Raw genomic sequence first — 17,894 nt, 5'->3', positions numbered from 1 at the left:
AGAGACAGCACCCAGGTCCAGAGTTCAAGACCCGACCCACAACCCCCAAAACACACACACACACACACAAGCTAGGTGCTGGTGACTCACCCCTGTAATCCTAGCTACTCAGGAGTCTGAGATCTGAGGATTGCGATTCAAAGCCAGCCCAGGCAGGAAAAATTTGTGAGATTATCTCCAATTAACTACCCAAAAAACCAGAAGTGAAGCTGTAGCTCACAGTGATACAGCACTCAGCCTGAGTAAAAGAGCTTAGGGACAGAGCCCAGGCCCTGAATTCAATCCCCATGACAAAAAAAAAAAAAAAAAAAACACCCACACATGACATTTAGGGCAGGGCAGAGGTAGGAGTCAGAGTTCATTCAAGATTAACCTGAGATATATAGTGAGATAAGTCTCAAAAGAAAGAAAACATGCTGGGAAGCTTTTAATTCTCAAGAGGATGAAATTTGAAGGACTGAGGCTCAAAGCCAGTCAGCATAAAATTCTTGAAATACCACTTCCAATTAACCAGCAAAAAGAAGGGATGTAGGCATGGCTCCAGCAAAGCAAGCAGGAGGTTCTGAGTTCAAGCCCCTGCACTGTGGGGGGAAAAAAGCGTCTTCAGTAGTGTACTTGAAAAAAGAATGTGTTAAATGTACTCATTACCTGACTTATGAAATAGTAATCCCTCTGTACAACATATTAATAGTAACAATAATTATATTTTTAAAATGTGTTTTCATAAAGAGAGGACTAGAAGCTGGGAAGGTGGCTCAGTGGTAGAGTGCTTGCCTTGTGAGGCCCTCGGTTCAATTCCTCAACACCACATAAGCAGGAAAAGCCAGAAGTGGGGGCTGAGGCTCAAGTGTAGAACGCTGGTCTACAGCTGAAGAACTGGGGGACAGCACCTAGGCCCAGAGTTCAGGCCCCACAACCGACAGAAACAATAAATAAAAATAAAGAGAGGGCTTGAAAAAACTTACTTTTGGGTATTACGGGTTGATACTAGCATGTAGGACTGTTTCTATTACCTAATGCCCTCTTCTGAATTATAAGAGTTTAGGTTTTAGACAATGGGATGTGGTCAGTTTGCACTGCTTTCCTTTTTGTATGTTGGTGAGCTCCAGCTCTGCTGCATTCATTCTATGTAGCCCAGCTGCCCTTGAACTCTAACCTCCTGCCTTAGCCTCCTGGGTGCTAGGACACCACCCCCAACTGCTCCTTTCATTACTGCTGTGTTTCTTGAAGTCAATGTATATAATGTGTGTGTATTGCCTAGATGTTGTGAGATTTAGTGATGTCATAATTACTCATTAGAATTTCTAGTTTATAAGGGGGAGGGGCAAGAAATAGTAATAAGTCAAGGTGCAAGTACTGAACTGCCAGCCTTCTGGTAGTGGCAGGGTGGGAGGAGCACTGAGGCAAGAAGCCTCCAGTTTGAGGCCCCCCTCGGGCCTGTTTCTCTGTCACTAGTTACTCAAGAACATTGACGTATACATTCCTTGCTCCACACAAAACAGCTGCTGTTACACTACAGTGTGTTTGGTGGCTGTTGTGCCCCCTCCCCCTTTATTACCTTAGGAAAGTGCCAGCTTTTGCAGCATGAGGTAGAGCTTAAACCCTTGTGGGCTGATCTCAACCAGGTACCTATAGTGACGTGGCCCATTCATGTCACTGTCACAAGTCCCAAGGGAAGAATGAGGAACATTTCACTGGCTTGGCCAGAGAATCCATTGTAGAGTCTAGGTGTTCCAACAGAAGCACTGGCGTTTCTGCTCTAAAAACTTGCAGGAATGTGAGAAATTACAAACTACCACTATAGGTAAGCAGTGAACCGGCCAAATGCAGCATTCTGAAGTGTGTGGATCAGAGCAATATTGTTTCTAATGGCCTACAAAAAGGAGCAAAAGCAAGTCTTTGTGAGAGGACCCCCAAAGCCCAGAGTAGCCCTCTTGAGGGTGCTCCATGCCATGCACTGACATGTCACTCCCAAGGGGGGGTTGGGGGGGGGGTTCCGTGAGTCAGTCTTACCCTGAACTCATGATCCTCCTGCTGCTATGCCTTCTGAGTGCTGGAGCTACAGGTTTATACTACTATGCCCACCTAGCTCACCTGTGTTTTTTGGTGCCAGTCCTGGGCTTGAACTCAAGGCCTGGGCTCTGTCTCTGAGCTTTTTCTGCTCAAGGCTAACACTCTACTACTTGAACCCAGACTCCAATTCTGGCTTTTTTAAGGAAAAAAACTTTCCTTCCCACTTCTGGCTTTTTGGTGGTTAATAAGAGTCTTGGAATTTTCTGGGCTGGTTTCAAACCACGATCCTCAGATCTCAGCCTCCTTAGAAGCAAGGATTACAGGGGTGAGTCACAACAGCATCCAGCTCCGTTTTTGTTATTTGTCTTTTACAATACACTCATGTCTGAACCAAGGGCCTGTGTTAGTCAAGAGCTCTACTACTTGAGCCATGTTAGTTAAGAGCTCTACTACTTGAGCCATTTTGTGACTGCCAAACTAGTCTTGGACTCTGACTCCATCACTGGAGTAGTTAGGATTACAAGTATATACCAACCACATCCAGGTTGTTCACAATATTGGGTTTTATGTTTGTTCCTAATACCAAGGCTTGAACTCAGGGCCTCATGCAGCTTTCTTGCTCGTGGCTGGTGCGCTAACCACTTGAGCCACCTCTCTAGTCTTGGCATTGCTAGTTAGCTGGAGATGGGAGCCCTAAAAACTTTTCTGCCTGGGCTGGTCTCAGTCCTGAGCAGCTACAAATATACAAGTAAACTACCAGCACCAGGCCTCAAAGTGTTTTAAACGTGTTCTCAAAAGCCAAATTGTCAGTGGGGTCACAGGACACCCCCCAGGTGGTGAGCAGCTCCCCCTAACATGCATGGAAGCTAAGCAGACCAAGGAAGGCTGCCCCAGTAGAATGGTTCACCAGCTCATTGGTGCCTGTGACTACTCTAGAACAAACCAAATCAGTATCTTTACCAACTATTAACCTGGATACACTCAAAATCAAGGAACTAAGACCACAGCTGGCAAAGAATGGCTTTCAGCCCAGTTCAAACCATGGTCAGTCCTCAGTATGGAGTAGGCGCATGAAGAATTGGAAAGGAGACACATTAATTATCAAACTTTAATCAAGAGACTAATCTTACAGGATAAACAATAAGACAGCTACTCAAGGTTATACACTTTAAAAAAAAATCCAGCAGCGTAAATCTAATAGACTAAATACGTTCATCTCCTCCTGAACAGGCATTTGATTTAAAACCGAACCAGAACAGAGCACACACCACAAGGAAACATGGTACTTACAGATTTTTGTCAAATAACTGCAGAACTCTTTAAGAAAGATAAGGAAGGCTGCTAGACACTGAGATAGCAGTAGAACCACCAAGCCTGGCAGGTCCATGTACCAGGAGCTCCTCATTCACCCCTGGCACCTCAGCAAGGCAGCCAGGCCCGAGGAGCAGCATGAGGAGGAGGAGAAGACGACACAGGCTGCGCCTGCCTAATGGGAGGTGACAAGACAAAGGGACCATCCTCTTCTAAGCCAACAGGTATTTTACAGAGGCCAAGGAGCAAGAGGTGCCCTCAGCAAATGGTGGGAAACAAGCCTGCCCTTGGTACGTGCAATCACCCCCTCTTCTCAGCCCCTGGTAGGGAGAGGGCAGGCCTCTTGCAAGGAGTCCCCGAGTGCTCCTTCAGGCACGTGGTTAAAGAAGAAAACAAGTCCCTTCTGGGTGAACTGTGGTGCTTCGGTGACATGGCAATGTGGCAGTTCATCCTTCCAGCCCTCCTAAGAGAAGTGGCTACTAAGGGCCTCCCTGGGCCATCCTGGCCAATTCAAAAAGAACAGATGCTACCCACAGAAAGCTCACTACAGTACTTCACCCCAGAGCTGGAGTCACTCCAGAATCTAAGTGCTCTGGTTGGCTCACAAGAGTCAGGCATGGTGGCCCCAGAAAGGTGATGTCTGGGAGGGAAGGAGTGCGGGAGAGCACCAGTACCAATTCAAGGTGGTAGGGAAGGCGGTCAGCCTCCAGGAAGGACAGCTCACCACCAGGGATGGAACCCTAAAGGACACGAACACTGATGCAGCTCAAGCTGAGCACTTGTGCCTGCTCACAAATGGGACAGGCTAGTCCAGAGGAGGAAACACACTGCCCATGGGAGGGAGTGACCATCAGTGAATACTGCGACAGTGACAAGAGTGACACCGGCTTCCAAGGGCTGCCCATGCCCTCTGGGAGCTTTCCCAAGGCCTTCTGAGCTGACAATCCAATGTCAACTCACGACCCACAAGCTCTGCAAAGCAACACTGAAAAACAGCTCCGTACAAGAAAACAAAACAAAAAAAAAGCCGTTGTGTATACTTTTATTTATATAGAGAATCTCCAAGTAAGGAATAAAAGCACCATTTTTACTGAAAAGAAAAAGGCTCACACAGGCTTTGGTCCTCTTGATATTGGCACCAGCCTGAGTGAGAAGCGGTCAGGCCCTTGGGCAGCAAGGAGATGAAGGCAGGCAGGCAGACACGTGGAAGGAGGGGTCTCAGAGCCAATCTGGGCATAAAGATGCCCCTGATGAGACCAAAGCAATGGGATCGTTGCACCGTCACACAAGTCTTGAGGACAAATGAAAAGGGCAAAGCAAGATGATGCTCTGCCTGCTGCCCTCTGGGGCGGGCATGTAGCCTGGAGAGGATGCGGATGTAAGAATGAGACACACAATCCGGCGTCAGGCCAGGCCACACACAAAAGCTCCAGCAAAGGATGAAAACCAGGTTGTTTCCTGGACATTGAGCTTCACATACGTAGTTACATCCCCAAAACAGTAGAGAGTAGATTTCCCTTGCCAGAGACAAAACTTGGCATTGAGTACACCACGAAAAGCAAGTGGGCAGGATTCCTGAACTACAGCTTAGAAGGGTAGGGAAAGGACTAGAAGAGCGTCACAGCTGGCTCACAAGGGCAAGTCATCTTAGGCGAACACATGCAAATACAGTTCACAGAATGAAGGGACAGGCTCAAGTGGGAGGCTGAGACCAGTGAGAGGAGAATTGCAAAGACAGCAGCAGAGAAACAGCACGGCACAAAGGGGATCACCCAAAAGACACCCCGCCTTTCAGTCAAGCCATCAGGAGACAATACAAGTGCACGTGTACAAAGAAAGGACTGAAACCGGAAGAGGGTGAGCTGATCATGAGAGGGCAATTAAATTATCCCACTTCCAGGTTCCAACACCACTGGGCCCACGCACTGGGTCACAAGACTTAGTGGGAAAGGCAGCCTCGGAGGCTGGGATAAAGGGCACTTGAACTTAACGCATGAGCTGAAGGACGGAATGGAGAAGTCTAACTGAAATCATCACTGGACTGCTTGCAGGTTTCTGGGGGGCACTTCCAAATGAAGGTCTGCAAACCTAACCTGGCCCTAGGAACTTCCTTCCATGGGGCGCTGCCTTGAGCTGGAGCAGCCTGGTCCATGCCTGCTGGCGCCAGGCTGGGCACCCCCTGGAAGCCCAAAGGGCAAGACATGGAGACAGCATAGCTCACTACCACTACAGCAAGGTGAGAGCTCCTGACCCAGGCCCCCCAAGTCCTCTCCCTCAAGCACCCCCAGGCAGCAGCATGGTGCGGGGAGCTCAGAAAGGAAGTGTGGATGAGGTACCGAAAGAGGAACAGACATCTTTGGGTTAACGAAATCTCAAATCTAGGCAATTGAATTGAAATTAAAAAAAAAAAATCAGAATGGACAGCAAAGTATGGCTTACTAACACTCCCCCCCCATTTTACATACAATTTTATACTAAGAAAAAAGACAAAAACAAAATACACCCCCAACTCATCAAAAAGCAGTCCAAATGTTTTCAAAACCAAGGTTTATGAAAATATTTCATTTGAAATCACTTTAAAAACTAAAAAAAAAAAAAAAACACCAAAAACCAACAACAATGAAACCAGAAAAGCTTTTTATCATTCCCTTCTCAGCAACAATGGCAGATCTACTCTCACACAGACTTAAAAGTGTTCCACACCACATGTTCGGAATTCAGATTTATTGATTTCCACCATATGGACTTTAAAAATGGTCTGAAGCTGACTGCAAGAAAAGGAACCGGTGATTTTAAGTTAAAATTAAGCTATGGTGAAAGTACATCACCTCTGGCTTCAGTCAGCACATCGCCTCAGATTGAACAGATGAGTTTTGTGAACAAAGTTCCAGAACTCGGAAATCCAGGGGTGCTGCAGGCCTCTCCCGGCAATGTCCTTCACTTTGGGTCAGTCTCCTGGGCCAGAGGTGAAAGTGCTTTCAAAAATACTGCCATTTTCCCAGCACAGTGTCCTTGATTGCATCCACATATTGAGTTGGAACCCAGTACACCCAGTAGTAAGAGGCTTCCGTGGGGCCCAATTGAAATGCCTGGAAGGGAGACAAGGAAAAGCAAGCCCAACCTCAGAGGTGGACCACCAAGCAGTCAGCACAATGAACGCAGGGAGGGAAGTGAGTTAATTAAAGGGATGAAAGACAGAAGGTCACAAAGCACATGGGGAATGTTCTCCTAATGTTTCAAAAGAAAAAAAAGTGACAAGTTCAACATAGACAACCCTAAGACAGTAGCAGTCAATGTCAATACCCATCAGAACCTTCTGGAAGGTTTGTGAAAGCAGCCTGATCCAGGAGCAAACTCGCCAGCTCCCTGCATCCACACAGGAGAAACAGCAACATAATGGTGCCAAGGGCCTGCACCTCTAGCATTAAGGGCACCTGGCTGGTTCACACCAACACTGAGGTGTTTTCCAAAGGAATAAACCCGATCCTACCGATCTAGAGTTGTTGGGACAGATAGCAATGATGAATAAGTTGCAGAATGGTACACATCATGATACCACTTAGGAAAAGTGTAAAAACAAAACAATACTCTGTCTTGCTCACAGACACAGGCCCAGACAAGCAGACGGATGGTCATAACAGGGGCCACAGAGGGGGATAACAATGGGGGGGAGGGAGAGGGGAAAACAGTCTGCCAGTAAATGTTTTATTTAAAACAAAAGACTTAAAACCGGTTAGAATTATCTTTTATCCTAGTAGGTGTTCGACTTTTGGTATTCTGTCCTGTACTTTGTCACTCATGGGGCTTGAACTCAGGGCCTGGGCACTGTCTCTGAGCTTTTCACTCAAAGCTAGTACTCTACCTCTTTTGAGTCACAGCAGTACCACTTCTGGTTTTCTGCTGAGTTATTGGAGATAAGAGTCTCATGGAGGGCTGGGATTATGGCTTAGTAGTAGAGTACTTGCCTAGCAGGTATGAAGCCCTGGGTTCAATTCCTCAGTACCACATACACAGAAAAGACCACAAGTGGGGCTGTGGCTCAAGTGGTAGAGCACTAGCTCTGAGCTAAGCTCAGAGACAGAGCTCAGGCCCTGAGTTCAAGCCCCAGGATTGGCTAAAAGAAAAAAAACGTCTCATGGGCTTTTTTGCCTGGGCAGTCTTTGAATCATGATCCCCAGATCTCAGCCTCCTGAGTTGCTAGGATTACAGACATGAGTCACAAGTGCCTGACCTTTTTCTATATTTTTTAAACCTATCTAAAACGTAAGAGCACAAGCACACTAACTGTGCAGTGTGACAGGTGAGTCTAGCTAGAAAACAAGAGCTACAGAGAGAGGGGAATGCATACTGGCATTACACCATTGGACACCTGAGCGCCACCTAAGCATTTAGAAAGAGGGGGGGGGGGCTGTGGGAACCAGCTCTGGCCAGGAGTGACTGCAGAGAGGAAAAAAAGCACTTCACGGAAACACTAGGCCATTAACCACATCCTGAGTCCTTCCACTCTGTGTCCTACCATCACACTGCCCCCAAACTGGGTATAGCCCCCACAGGGTCACACTGCTCCCACCAATGTGTCAGAACAGAGCAGAAGGCCCAGCTAAACACACGAAAATCCATCTGTTCAACAGAGAAACAAGAGAGCAAGCTCAATAAGCCCGTCTGCAATCTTGTCTTATAGACGAAGGTTCCCAGAGCTGTCTGAAGCAATCCCAGGAGCTTGCCCCTTCCATGCAGCTTTTCCACTGACTTTTATTATCAGTCATGGACTTGAACTCAGGGCCCAGGCACTGTCCCTGAGCTTTTGTGCTCAAAGCTAATGTCCTACCACTTTGAGCCACAGCTCATATCTTCCATTTTTAAGTGGTTAACTGGACATAAAAGTCTCAAGGCTTGAGCTGAAGAGCTGAGGGACAGCACCCAGGCCCAGAGTTCAGGCCCCATGACGGGACCCTAAAAAAAAAAAGTCTCAAGGCATTTCCTGCCAGGGCTGGCTTTGAACCACGATCCTCAGATCGCAGATTCCTGAGTAGCTAGGATTACAGGTGTGAGCTACCATCCGTGCCCAGCCCTTACACTGACTTTGCCCTACAGTGAGTGGGTCTCCCCACACTTCTCTTTACCCCCCAGGGCAAATCACTAGCTGCTGCTGTTCCTGGAAGTCCTGCCTCCCTGGAAGAGAATGGCAGATGGTGTGTCCAGTCAGATATCTAGGGCAGTGCCTTTGGACTTCGTTTATTAAATTGTCTTTCTGAATAAAAATGGGAAAGGGAGCTTTAGCCCAAGCTGCTGTAGGGGTGTGTCACAGATCCCTTGGTTTGCTGACCCCTGCGAAGGACCTCCAGACGGGCTGTTCTGAGTGCCACAGGGCTTGACCTCTGCCCCCTGCAGCGTCTCCAGCCAAAGTAAGGCTCCTGCAGGGAGGCTGCTTGGGACCCTCATAACCCCAAGGATGGAGGGACACTCTCTTTATAAGCCAAACAAAAACCCCACAAGCCTTTCCTCCTCTGGGTATTTATTGTCCTGGTCTAAAAACAAAGTATTACAAATCAAAACAGAGGTACGGATGTTTCTGAAAATGACAGGAGAAGGCACGTGGCCGGCAGGGTGAGGGGAACATGGAGCCTGCCGTGCAGGTGCACTCACCATCATGTGGTAGTCCTCGTGCCCTTCGATGGGTTCACTCACCACGTTCTTAATGGAGCCCATGGGCAACTTCTCAGTGCGCTCTAGACAAGAGGGATGACAGCAGTTATTATTTACCTTGTCTGTCGGTCGTGGGGCTTGAATTCTGGGCCTGAATACTGTCCTTGAGCTGCTTTTGCTCAAGCCTGGCACTTTACTACTTTGAGCCAGAGGTCCACTTCAAATTTTCTGGTAGTTCATTGGAGATAAGAATCTCATGGACTGGGCTGGGAAGTGGCTCAGTGGTAGAGCGCTAGCCTTGCATGCCTGAGGCCCAGGGTTCGATTCCTCAGCACCACACAAGCAAAAAGAAAAAAGCCGGAAGTGGCGCTGTGGCTCAAGTGAGCTGAAGAGCTGAGGGACAGTGCCCAGGCCCAGAGTTCAGGCCCCACGACCGGACCTAAAAAAAAAAAAAAAAGAATCTCATGGACTTTCCTGCCTAGGCTGGCTTTGAACCTGGATTCTTAGATCTCAGCCTCCTCCTGAGCTGAGCTAGGATGACAGGTGTGAGCCACCAGCGCCTGGCTTGACAAGTTATTCATGGTCCACTTGTCCCAGTTCCTACCACAGCACCCCTCCCTCAACAGGCTGCCAGAACTACAGGCATCTGCAGAAGGGGCAGCAAGTCTAAAACTTCTCATTGGTGTCCCCTAAGACCTTCTGGGGAGCCAATGAAGGAAGGGGATGTGGCGATGGTACAGGTCTCAAGAGAACAGACAGGCCTTTCTTGGGAAGAGTCAGCCTGGAAACTAATAAACACCCACAAAACAGCCCACACCCAGCGCTGGTTGAGGTGCGGGCACTGGGACAGGGAGAGAATGAAGGAGCAGGGGGTCCCTGTGGCCTCAGTCAGGTGAGGTGGATGTCATTGTGCAGCACGTTTAAGAATGGCAGCTAAGACAGGCAGGGAGGGGCATGTGGAGAAAGTGAGAGGGAGAGAAAGGAAGCTGCAGGGTACAGGCTAACCACAGGACCAGTGGGAGATGAAAAGGGACACCTGCAGATACCAGGGTACCGGCACACAGGCTCAGCAAACACTTCAATCAGGGTGGAAGACTCACAGAAGCCCTTGCAAGAAGAAAAACCTAGACAAGCTGGTAGGGTATGAAAACAGTTGCCAACAGGAACAAACATGCTTTGACCATGGTCTTGTGGCCTCTGAAATGGGGAATGAGAATGGAGTCCTCATATCCAGAACAAGACTGACAGTATGAAAAGCACATTTCAACAACTTGGAATGGAGCAGAGCAGGGAGGGGAAAAAACCAGAAAAAAATGAGGGAGGGGGTGACATTTAAAAAAGAAATGTGGGGCTGGGAAGGTGGCTCAGTGGTAGAGCGCTTGCCTTGCATGCCTGAGGCCCTGGGTTCCATTCCTCAGCACCACATAAGCAAAAAGAAAAAGCTGGAGGTGGTGCTGTGGCTCAAGTGGTAGAGCGCTAGCCTTGAGCTGAAGAGCTGAGGGACAGCGCTCAGGCCCAGAGTTCAGGCCCCACAACAGGACCCAAAAAAAAAAATAATAATAAAAAAATAAAAATAAAAAAGAAATGTACTCATTACCTGACATAACTGTAACCCCTCTGTACATCACCTTCACAATAAAATTAAAGAAAGCACATTTCATCCTGAAATGTATGGAGACCTCGCAGGAAAACAGGGATTTTTAATCTTCCCTTGGTACTCCGAAGAATGGACAACAGCAGGTCTATGTTCCTGATGGCAATGAGCAAGATAAAGGGTGGACTGACTCCCCTCCAGACAGGGCAGCTGCCTGCTGTTGCTTGGGCTAGGCCCAAGGCCTCCTACACCAGGCAGCAAAGGGGAGGGGTGGCCTTGAGGTTCCTCACCCAGCAGAGCACCCCACAGATGCCAGGACAGCCAGCCACTTCTTGCCAGTGGAAGACAAAGCCAGAGGTTATCAGCCAGCTTGAGGAACAGGCTATGCTGCTCCTGATACCGGGGCCAGATTCCCAGGCACAGGGGAGGAGCGTGTAGCCCGATGGACACTGGCAAAGGGGTCTGCAGAGGAATGAAGAGCTCAGCCTTACTCAACTCTGGAAGGCACAAGGAATCCCTCAATAAGGCTGGTGAGCTGGGTGCCAGTGGTTCACACCTGTGATCCTAGCTACTCAGGAGGCTGAGACTAGAGGACTGCAGTTGTGGTCCAGCCTGGACAGGAAAGTCTGTGAGACTCTTGTCTACAATTAACTGCCAAAAAAAAAAAAACCCCAGAGGTGGAATTATGGGCCAAGTGGTAAAGTGCTAACCTTGAGCACAAAAGCTTAGGGACAGTGTCCTAAGTCCTGAGTTCAAGCCCCAGGACCAGCACCCCCCAATAAAGCTGGTAAGGATGAGGCTGCTCAATGGCTCAAAGCCTGAAGGACAGAGACTGCTGAAATAAAAGCTCCAGTGCAGAGACCTCGGCAGTCCTCCTTAGCCCAGTCCCTGGTTCTGGGGTGTGTCATAACTAAAGTATTCGAGGCTTCAACAAGCACCTGGAGCCTCAGGACCCACCAGAACCCTCCCTGCACCTACCCTACCCATGTCTGCTCAGCTCTCCCTTGGCCAATGCCTTTCACTGGGCTACCCGCAGGCAAAGGCAAAGAAGTCTGATGAGGGGCAAATGAATGGACTAGACCAGGGAGGCTGGGCAGCTGATTCTGACCCAGGGCACGATGGCCAGCCTCTGGGAATGGTCCGGTGAGGGATCAGAATGACAGGAGAGACCCCTTCCAAATTTGTTCAGCTTGCTCCACTCAGGCAGAGAAGTATTGAAAAGTGAAATTAGAAAAAAATCACAAGTTAGAAAATTTGTTAAGAAAGTTCAAGCACCTCTGGCATTTTGGCTTGCTCATTTCAAGAACCAGCAGGAGGGGCTGGGAAGGTGGCTCAGTGGTAGAGCGCTTGCCTTGCATGTATGAGGCCCTGGGTTCGATTCCTCAGCACCACATAAGCAGGGGGGAAAAAAAGTCGGAAGTGGCGCTGTGGCTCAAGTGGTAGAGTGCTAGCCTTGAGCTGAAGAGCTGAGGGACAGCGCCCAGGCCCAGCGTTCAGGCCCCACGACTGGACCCAAAAAAGCAAAGAACCAGCAGGATGTTCTAGAAAGGCAGGAGGGTCTGAGATATTGCCCAGAAAACTCCCGTTGACCCAGATCTTGTGCAGAGGAGGGAGGAGGGAGGCCAGAAGGTAACCAGACAGGGTCAGCATAAATAAATGAAGGAAGTGCTCATGCCTGTCATCCTAGCTGCTCAGGAGGCTGAGGTCTAAGGATCACAGCTCAAAGCCAGCTTGGACAAAAAAAGTCTTTGAGACTCTTATCTCCAGTGAACCACCAGAAAACTGGAAGTGGAACTGTGGCTTAAAGTGGTAGAGCACTAGCCTTGAGTAAAAGCAGCTCAGGGACAGCACCCAGGTCCTGAGCTCCAGCCCCACAACTGGCCAAAAAAAAAAATAAAAAAGGGACCAGGAATGTGGCTCAATGGTAGAGTGCTTGCTTAGCATGCATGAAGCCCTGGGTTTGATTCCTGAGTACCACATAAACAGAAAAAGCCAGAAGAGGCACTGTGGCTCAAGTGGTAGAATGCTAGCTTTGAGCAAAAAGCTCAGGGTCAGTGCCCAGGCCTTGAGTTCACAAGCCCTAGTATTAGGAAAAAAAACTCCTTAGCTACAGTCCTTGGTTCCATGTAAGAATGCAGGCCCCAAATGATCAGAACTTTTGATTCTTCTTTTCAAAGCATGTGCCCTACCATCACATAAAGTGAACCTCCCAATTTTTATAAATTGTGTGTATACCCAAAAACACTTGTATAGGGAGCACACCTGGCCAGGCCAAGTACTCAGGACCTCTGGCTTTGGGTTGCAAAAAGAGTCAGTGTCTGATGGCCTGTCTCTGAGATCAGAGGGAAAAAGGCCAAGCAAGAGACAAGTGTTAGCTGGGTGCTGGTGACTCACACTTGTAACCTTAGCTACTCTGGGAAGCTGAGATCTTGAGGATTACCGTTCAAAGCCAGCCTGGGCTTGTCTGTGAGACTCTTTATCTCCAATAAACCACTTAGAAAAAGCTAAGTGTACTGTGGCTCAAGTGATAAGAGTACTAGCCTTGAGTATCCAAAGAATCAGGGACACTGCCCAGGCCCTGAGTTCAAGCCCCAGGACTGGGGCAGGGGAGAGAGAGGCAAGTGTTGAAAGGCAAAGCAAAAGCCAGAAATGCAGAGAATGCAGTGAGGACCAGTTTCCAGAGGAGGAGCAGGCAGCACTCAGGCACGAGAGCTAGCAGGCACTGGCAGCTGAGCAAGCCAGGAGGAGGCCCCCATACCTTTAGTGCCGATCCATAGCTGGTCTTGTTCTAGCTTAAAGGTGAGTCTCACTTTTCCTCCAGACTTATTGTACATGCCAGACAAGGGCACTGTTGGCAGGCGCTCCTGGAGGGACAAGAACATGGTATGAGAGGCAGGGATAGGATTCGATCACAGTAATCTCAAGAGGTGGACTGTCTGGATTACAGACGGTCACTGAATGTCTAGCTTACCTGGGCACCCTTCACAGAAGGCATCACATCCTCGGGTTTTCCTTTATCCAACACTTTCCTGTGTTGCTAGAACGGAAGTCAGAAGACGAGGTTAAATGAGACAGCTGCCCACACTGGAATCGTGTGGCTATCTCTCTGACACATGGGAGGAAGAAAACCTTAACATTTAGATTTGAAACCTCTTGATTTCTACAGACTCTGGGTAACCTTCTGGATGCTACAGAGCACAGATGTCCCGCCAGCCGATGAAGCAGTCTCTACCTGAGCTAGGCACTAACTCTGAGGAGTACTAAGCAATTGCAATTTACATCTTTGAGGAGACAGGACCCACTCTTAACTTCAGGCACTGTACTACTCATCAGCTGTCCTTATAGAGCGAGCAAGATGTCCAGGCTGCGCTTCAATCCCTCTACTCCCTTCTCACCAAATAGTCATTGCTGAAAGGATGAAGCATTGAGCGAAGGATGGCCACAAACACGGCACTCTCGTGGCAGGGCAAGAGTGGCAGCACTTGCTGTCCTCTTCAACTCCAAAGAAAACTACAAGGTGCTATCTACCAGCTGAAAACCCCAAGGGTATTTCTTCAAAAACAGAATTCCAAGCCATGTGCTAGCACTTCACACCTGTCACCTTAGCTACTCAGGAGGCTGAGATCTGAGAATCATGGTTCAAAGCCAGCCCAGGCAGGAAAGTCTTTGAGTCTCTTCTCTCCAATAAATCACCAGAAAACTGAAAGTGGAGCTGTGGCTTTAAGTGGCAGAATGCTAGCTTTGAGCAAAAGAGCTCAGAAACAGTGCCCAGGCCCTTAGTTCAAGCCTCATGACTGAAAAAAACAAAAAAAGGAGTTCCAGTCTACCATAGTGATGGCTCCATCCTCAATCCCAGCTATGTAGAAAATGTGAGGAGCCACATTTCCAAACTCAATTGCTGACCCCTGTGTTTCCTGCCACGAAGCAGCCTCCAGCCCTCACCCATCCCAACTCTAGGACTGAGAGGCAGCTCACTAAGAGTTTCAAGTACACAGCCCCCTAAATGGCCAACTCTTGTCTCTCCACCTGTGGCTTTACTGCTAATGCAAGCTTGGTAAAGCTGAACTACAGGCCAAGGAATTTGGTCAAACTTAAGCACCAGGAGGCCATGAGCCAGCTCACACCTTCACCAGCATGGTCTACCTTCTGGCAGAAATGAACTCAACCACTGTCAGAGTACAAGCAAGCACATGGTCACCCTCCACATCTCTAACTTGCCAGTGGGAGGGGAGGGGCTGGATCCTCTCAATCAAGCCAGGCAGCGCCTTATAAAGTGGCATCATTGACACAACAGCAGCACAGGCTGCAAGCATCACTTGAGTCAGCCTTGCGTCTTTACAAGAACCTTTTGAAGGCTCTCCCCTGCACAGTGGAGACTAGTTCCAAGCCTGTTAGGCTACCATTAGTAACTCAAACCTGTATTTAAGAGGCAAGTTCTGCTCAAGGGCGTGGCCTTGAGAACATGGACATCTACCTCAAACTCAAAGAAGACAAGAAGACAGAAAAAAACTCAGGAGATGACTAGAAACTAGGTCTCCATCTTTGGAGATTAAATCTGCCCAAATATACACCTTTTAGATGTTAATGTAGGTTTGTAACCTAACAGTCTTACCTATCCAACTCTTATCTAAACTCTGTAGACGGGGGCTAGGGTATTCGGGTGTAGACCACATGCTTAGCCTGAGGCCCTGAGTCCAAGCCCCAGCACCAAAGCCCAAATGAAACAAACAAAATGCCAGAAGTGGAGGTGTGGCTCAAGTGTTAGAGTGGCAGCCGTAAGCAAAAAAGCCAAGCATAAGGCAAGGTCCTGAGTTCAAGTCCCAGTGCTGCCACCAAAAAAAAATTAAAACACTTAAAAAAAATCATGGGAAGATGTTCTAGACTATAACATTTCAGAGATTTTTGTAAAAACAATATGGTTTTAAGTTACATTACATAATACCCCCTATGGTATCTGGAACAGCAATTTGTCCCCATACACATTTAATACTTCTATAGAAAAATGTGACTATTTCTTAGGGATTCTGCTCAGGCTTTGCTGCCAGGTTGCAAAAACACTTGTGGTTTTCATATCCCTTTGGGACTTGGGAGCACACAGAATGGATTATGGGTCTTCTGTCCTGTTGCTGGTCATATGCTTTAGAGCCTATTACCACTAAAACTAATATTGGCTCAAAGTAATCTCCACTGAAGATACAGGGTCAATTATTTATGCTGGGGGTGTAGCTCAGTGACAGGCTTAGCATACGCAAAGCCTTGAGTTCTGACCCCAGCCCAAGCAAAACAAAAGCAACAACAAAAGGCAAAACACTTGTTTTCCTTCCTGAATGCGATTCAGTAACAAGTGGCACTCATTGGGGAATACAGTCACAAGGAAGGGCTCTTCCAATCTTTTTCTTCTATAGTAAAATCATTATTGTTTTAGGCTACAGTAAGCACAACCTGGAGCTAGAACCTTACTATTCAAAATGAGCAACCAAGATAAAAGTGAAAAACAGGCCTCCATTTCAGGTATCAGGACAAAAAGACAAAATGAAACCCAGTGTCCTTATCTTCTTACAGCTCCATTTGGTTTCCTGAAATAGTCACATTTAGAGAAACCTCTGAAATGTGATTTCCATGCCTACCAAGACTAAGCCTAATGACTCGGGGGAAGCAAAAAAAAGAAAAACAAAAAACAAAACCCCACAAATGTGAACACTTGGACAACATGGGGCCGAATTTGAACTCAGGCATTTTTCCTCTGGCACGCAACAGGACAGAGAAACCCGGGTCTGACTCTATTCTCTGGTCTGAAGCTTCCCTTTCCAAAGGCCTTATCCTAAAGTAGGTAGACTTGAGACACACTGACCCGCCAGATGAGACAAAGTTGCAAATCTCAGGTAGTTGTCACCTCCACTCTGCCGCACCCAACTGCTGCCATAAATTTCCATCATGGACCCTGTCCAAAGAGGAGCTTATTCTAGGGAGAATGTAAGCAGCCAAGGCTAGAGAGGACAAAGCCTCAAATTGCTCAGGACCAACAAGCACAGGGTGGACTCACTTTCTGCCTGCAGAGAGGCTCCTTCTTGTTCTCTTCGGCCTTTGCATCCTGCTGAGCAGCATCTTTGGGTGTGTTCACTGCTAAAACATCATTTATGGTGGAGCCAACCACCATGATCTTGGCTCCACTGGTCACTTTTATTTCTCTCAATGTCTTATCTTCAGGGACAAGTCCCTTATACATGACCTTCTGCATGGCAGGCGGGAGACCTTGGGAAAAGGTAGAACACAGTGAAAGGCAATATGTGGACCAGATGCATGGACCACCACCCGTGAGTAAAAGAATAGAAGTAAGCGGCTGGGAATGTGGCTTAGTAATAGAGTGCTTGCCTAGCATGAAGCCCTGAGTTCCACTCCTCAGCACCACATCAACAGAAAAAACCAGAAGTGGCGCTGTGGCTCAAATGGTAGAGTGCTAGCCTTGAGCAAAAGAAGCTCAGAGGCAGTGCCCATGACCCAAGTTCAAGCCCCAGGACTGCCCACCTCCTCCCCCCCCAAAAAAGAAGAAAAAAAAAGAAAAAGAATAGGAAGTAAATGCTGGTTTCAGCATCTATTGGCTTTGTGAACTTTGGCAGTTCCCATCAACTGAGTCACAATCTAGAACTTTACATAGTGATGAGAGTAGGCTCTCCTGCCTTGTTTTAAGGACTATAAGACATGTCAAATGTAAAGCACTAATGCCTGGCACTCTGTAACGGATCTATTTTGCCTATCATTCTTTCCAAGTTGTTCCTCAACCTTCTAATTGCCCAACTCTTAAGTGACAATTCATAGGTGTCAGGGACAGAGAAGCCAATCAGGTTACTATTCTTCTAGACCTTATGGGCTACTTGGAGAAGGGTTTAGGGAAAAAAAAAATCATTTCCACCGGGCACTGGTGGTTCATGCCTATAATCCTAGCTATTCCAGAGGCGGAGATGTGTGGATCATAGTTCAAAAGACAGCCCAGGCAGAAACACTGTAAGACCATCTTCAGTTAACCAGCAAAAACCTGGAACTGGAGGTATGACTCAAGTAGAATGGCACCAGACATGAGCTTTGAAAAACCTAAGTGACAGTGCCCAGGCCGAGTTCAAGCCTCAGTACCAGCACACATGCATACACAAATCAATTCTAATGGCAAAGTGATATCAATAAGACGGACAAACATGAGTTAACTTGCAAAGGGCCAAGATGATATATAGCCAGCAGAAGTGTTTGCTAAACTTCCCTTAGAAAAGTTACCTAAGGGGGCTGGGAAGGTGGCTCAGTGGTAGAGCGCTTGCCTTGCATGCTCGAGGCCCTGGGT

General features: G+C 47.9%; 1 protein-coding gene across 1 annotated transcript in view; it reads right to left on the bottom strand.

Annotated features, from left to right (window-relative positions):
* Nucleotides 1-6,031: 6,031 nt before the first annotated feature.
* The window catches only part of Ubfd1 (ubiquitin family domain containing 1), a 13,127-nt gene continuing 1,264 nt past the window's right edge, over nt 6,032-17,894 (bottom strand). Inside the window, exons 2-6 of the mRNA XM_013011164.1 lie at nt 16,608-16,816; nt 13,536-13,601; nt 13,323-13,428; nt 8,971-9,053; nt 6,032-6,413 (exon numbers count right to left, since the gene is read on the bottom strand). Coding sequence (XP_012866618.1) covers nt 6,303-6,413; nt 8,971-9,053; nt 13,323-13,428; nt 13,536-13,601; nt 16,608-16,816 — 575 coding nt within the window. The 3' untranslated portion in view covers nt 6,032-6,302. The remainder of the gene's footprint in view (nt 6,414-8,970; nt 9,054-13,322; nt 13,429-13,535; nt 13,602-16,607; nt 16,817-17,894) is intronic.

Source organism: Dipodomys ordii, unplaced genomic scaffold (assembly GCF_000151885.1).
Source record: "Dipodomys ordii isolate 6190 unplaced genomic scaffold, Dord_2.0 Scaffold14, whole genome shotgun sequence".
NCBI lineage: Eukaryota > Metazoa > Chordata > Mammalia > Rodentia > Heteromyidae > Dipodomys > Dipodomys ordii.
This window is presented reverse-complemented; position numbering and strand designations above follow the sequence as displayed.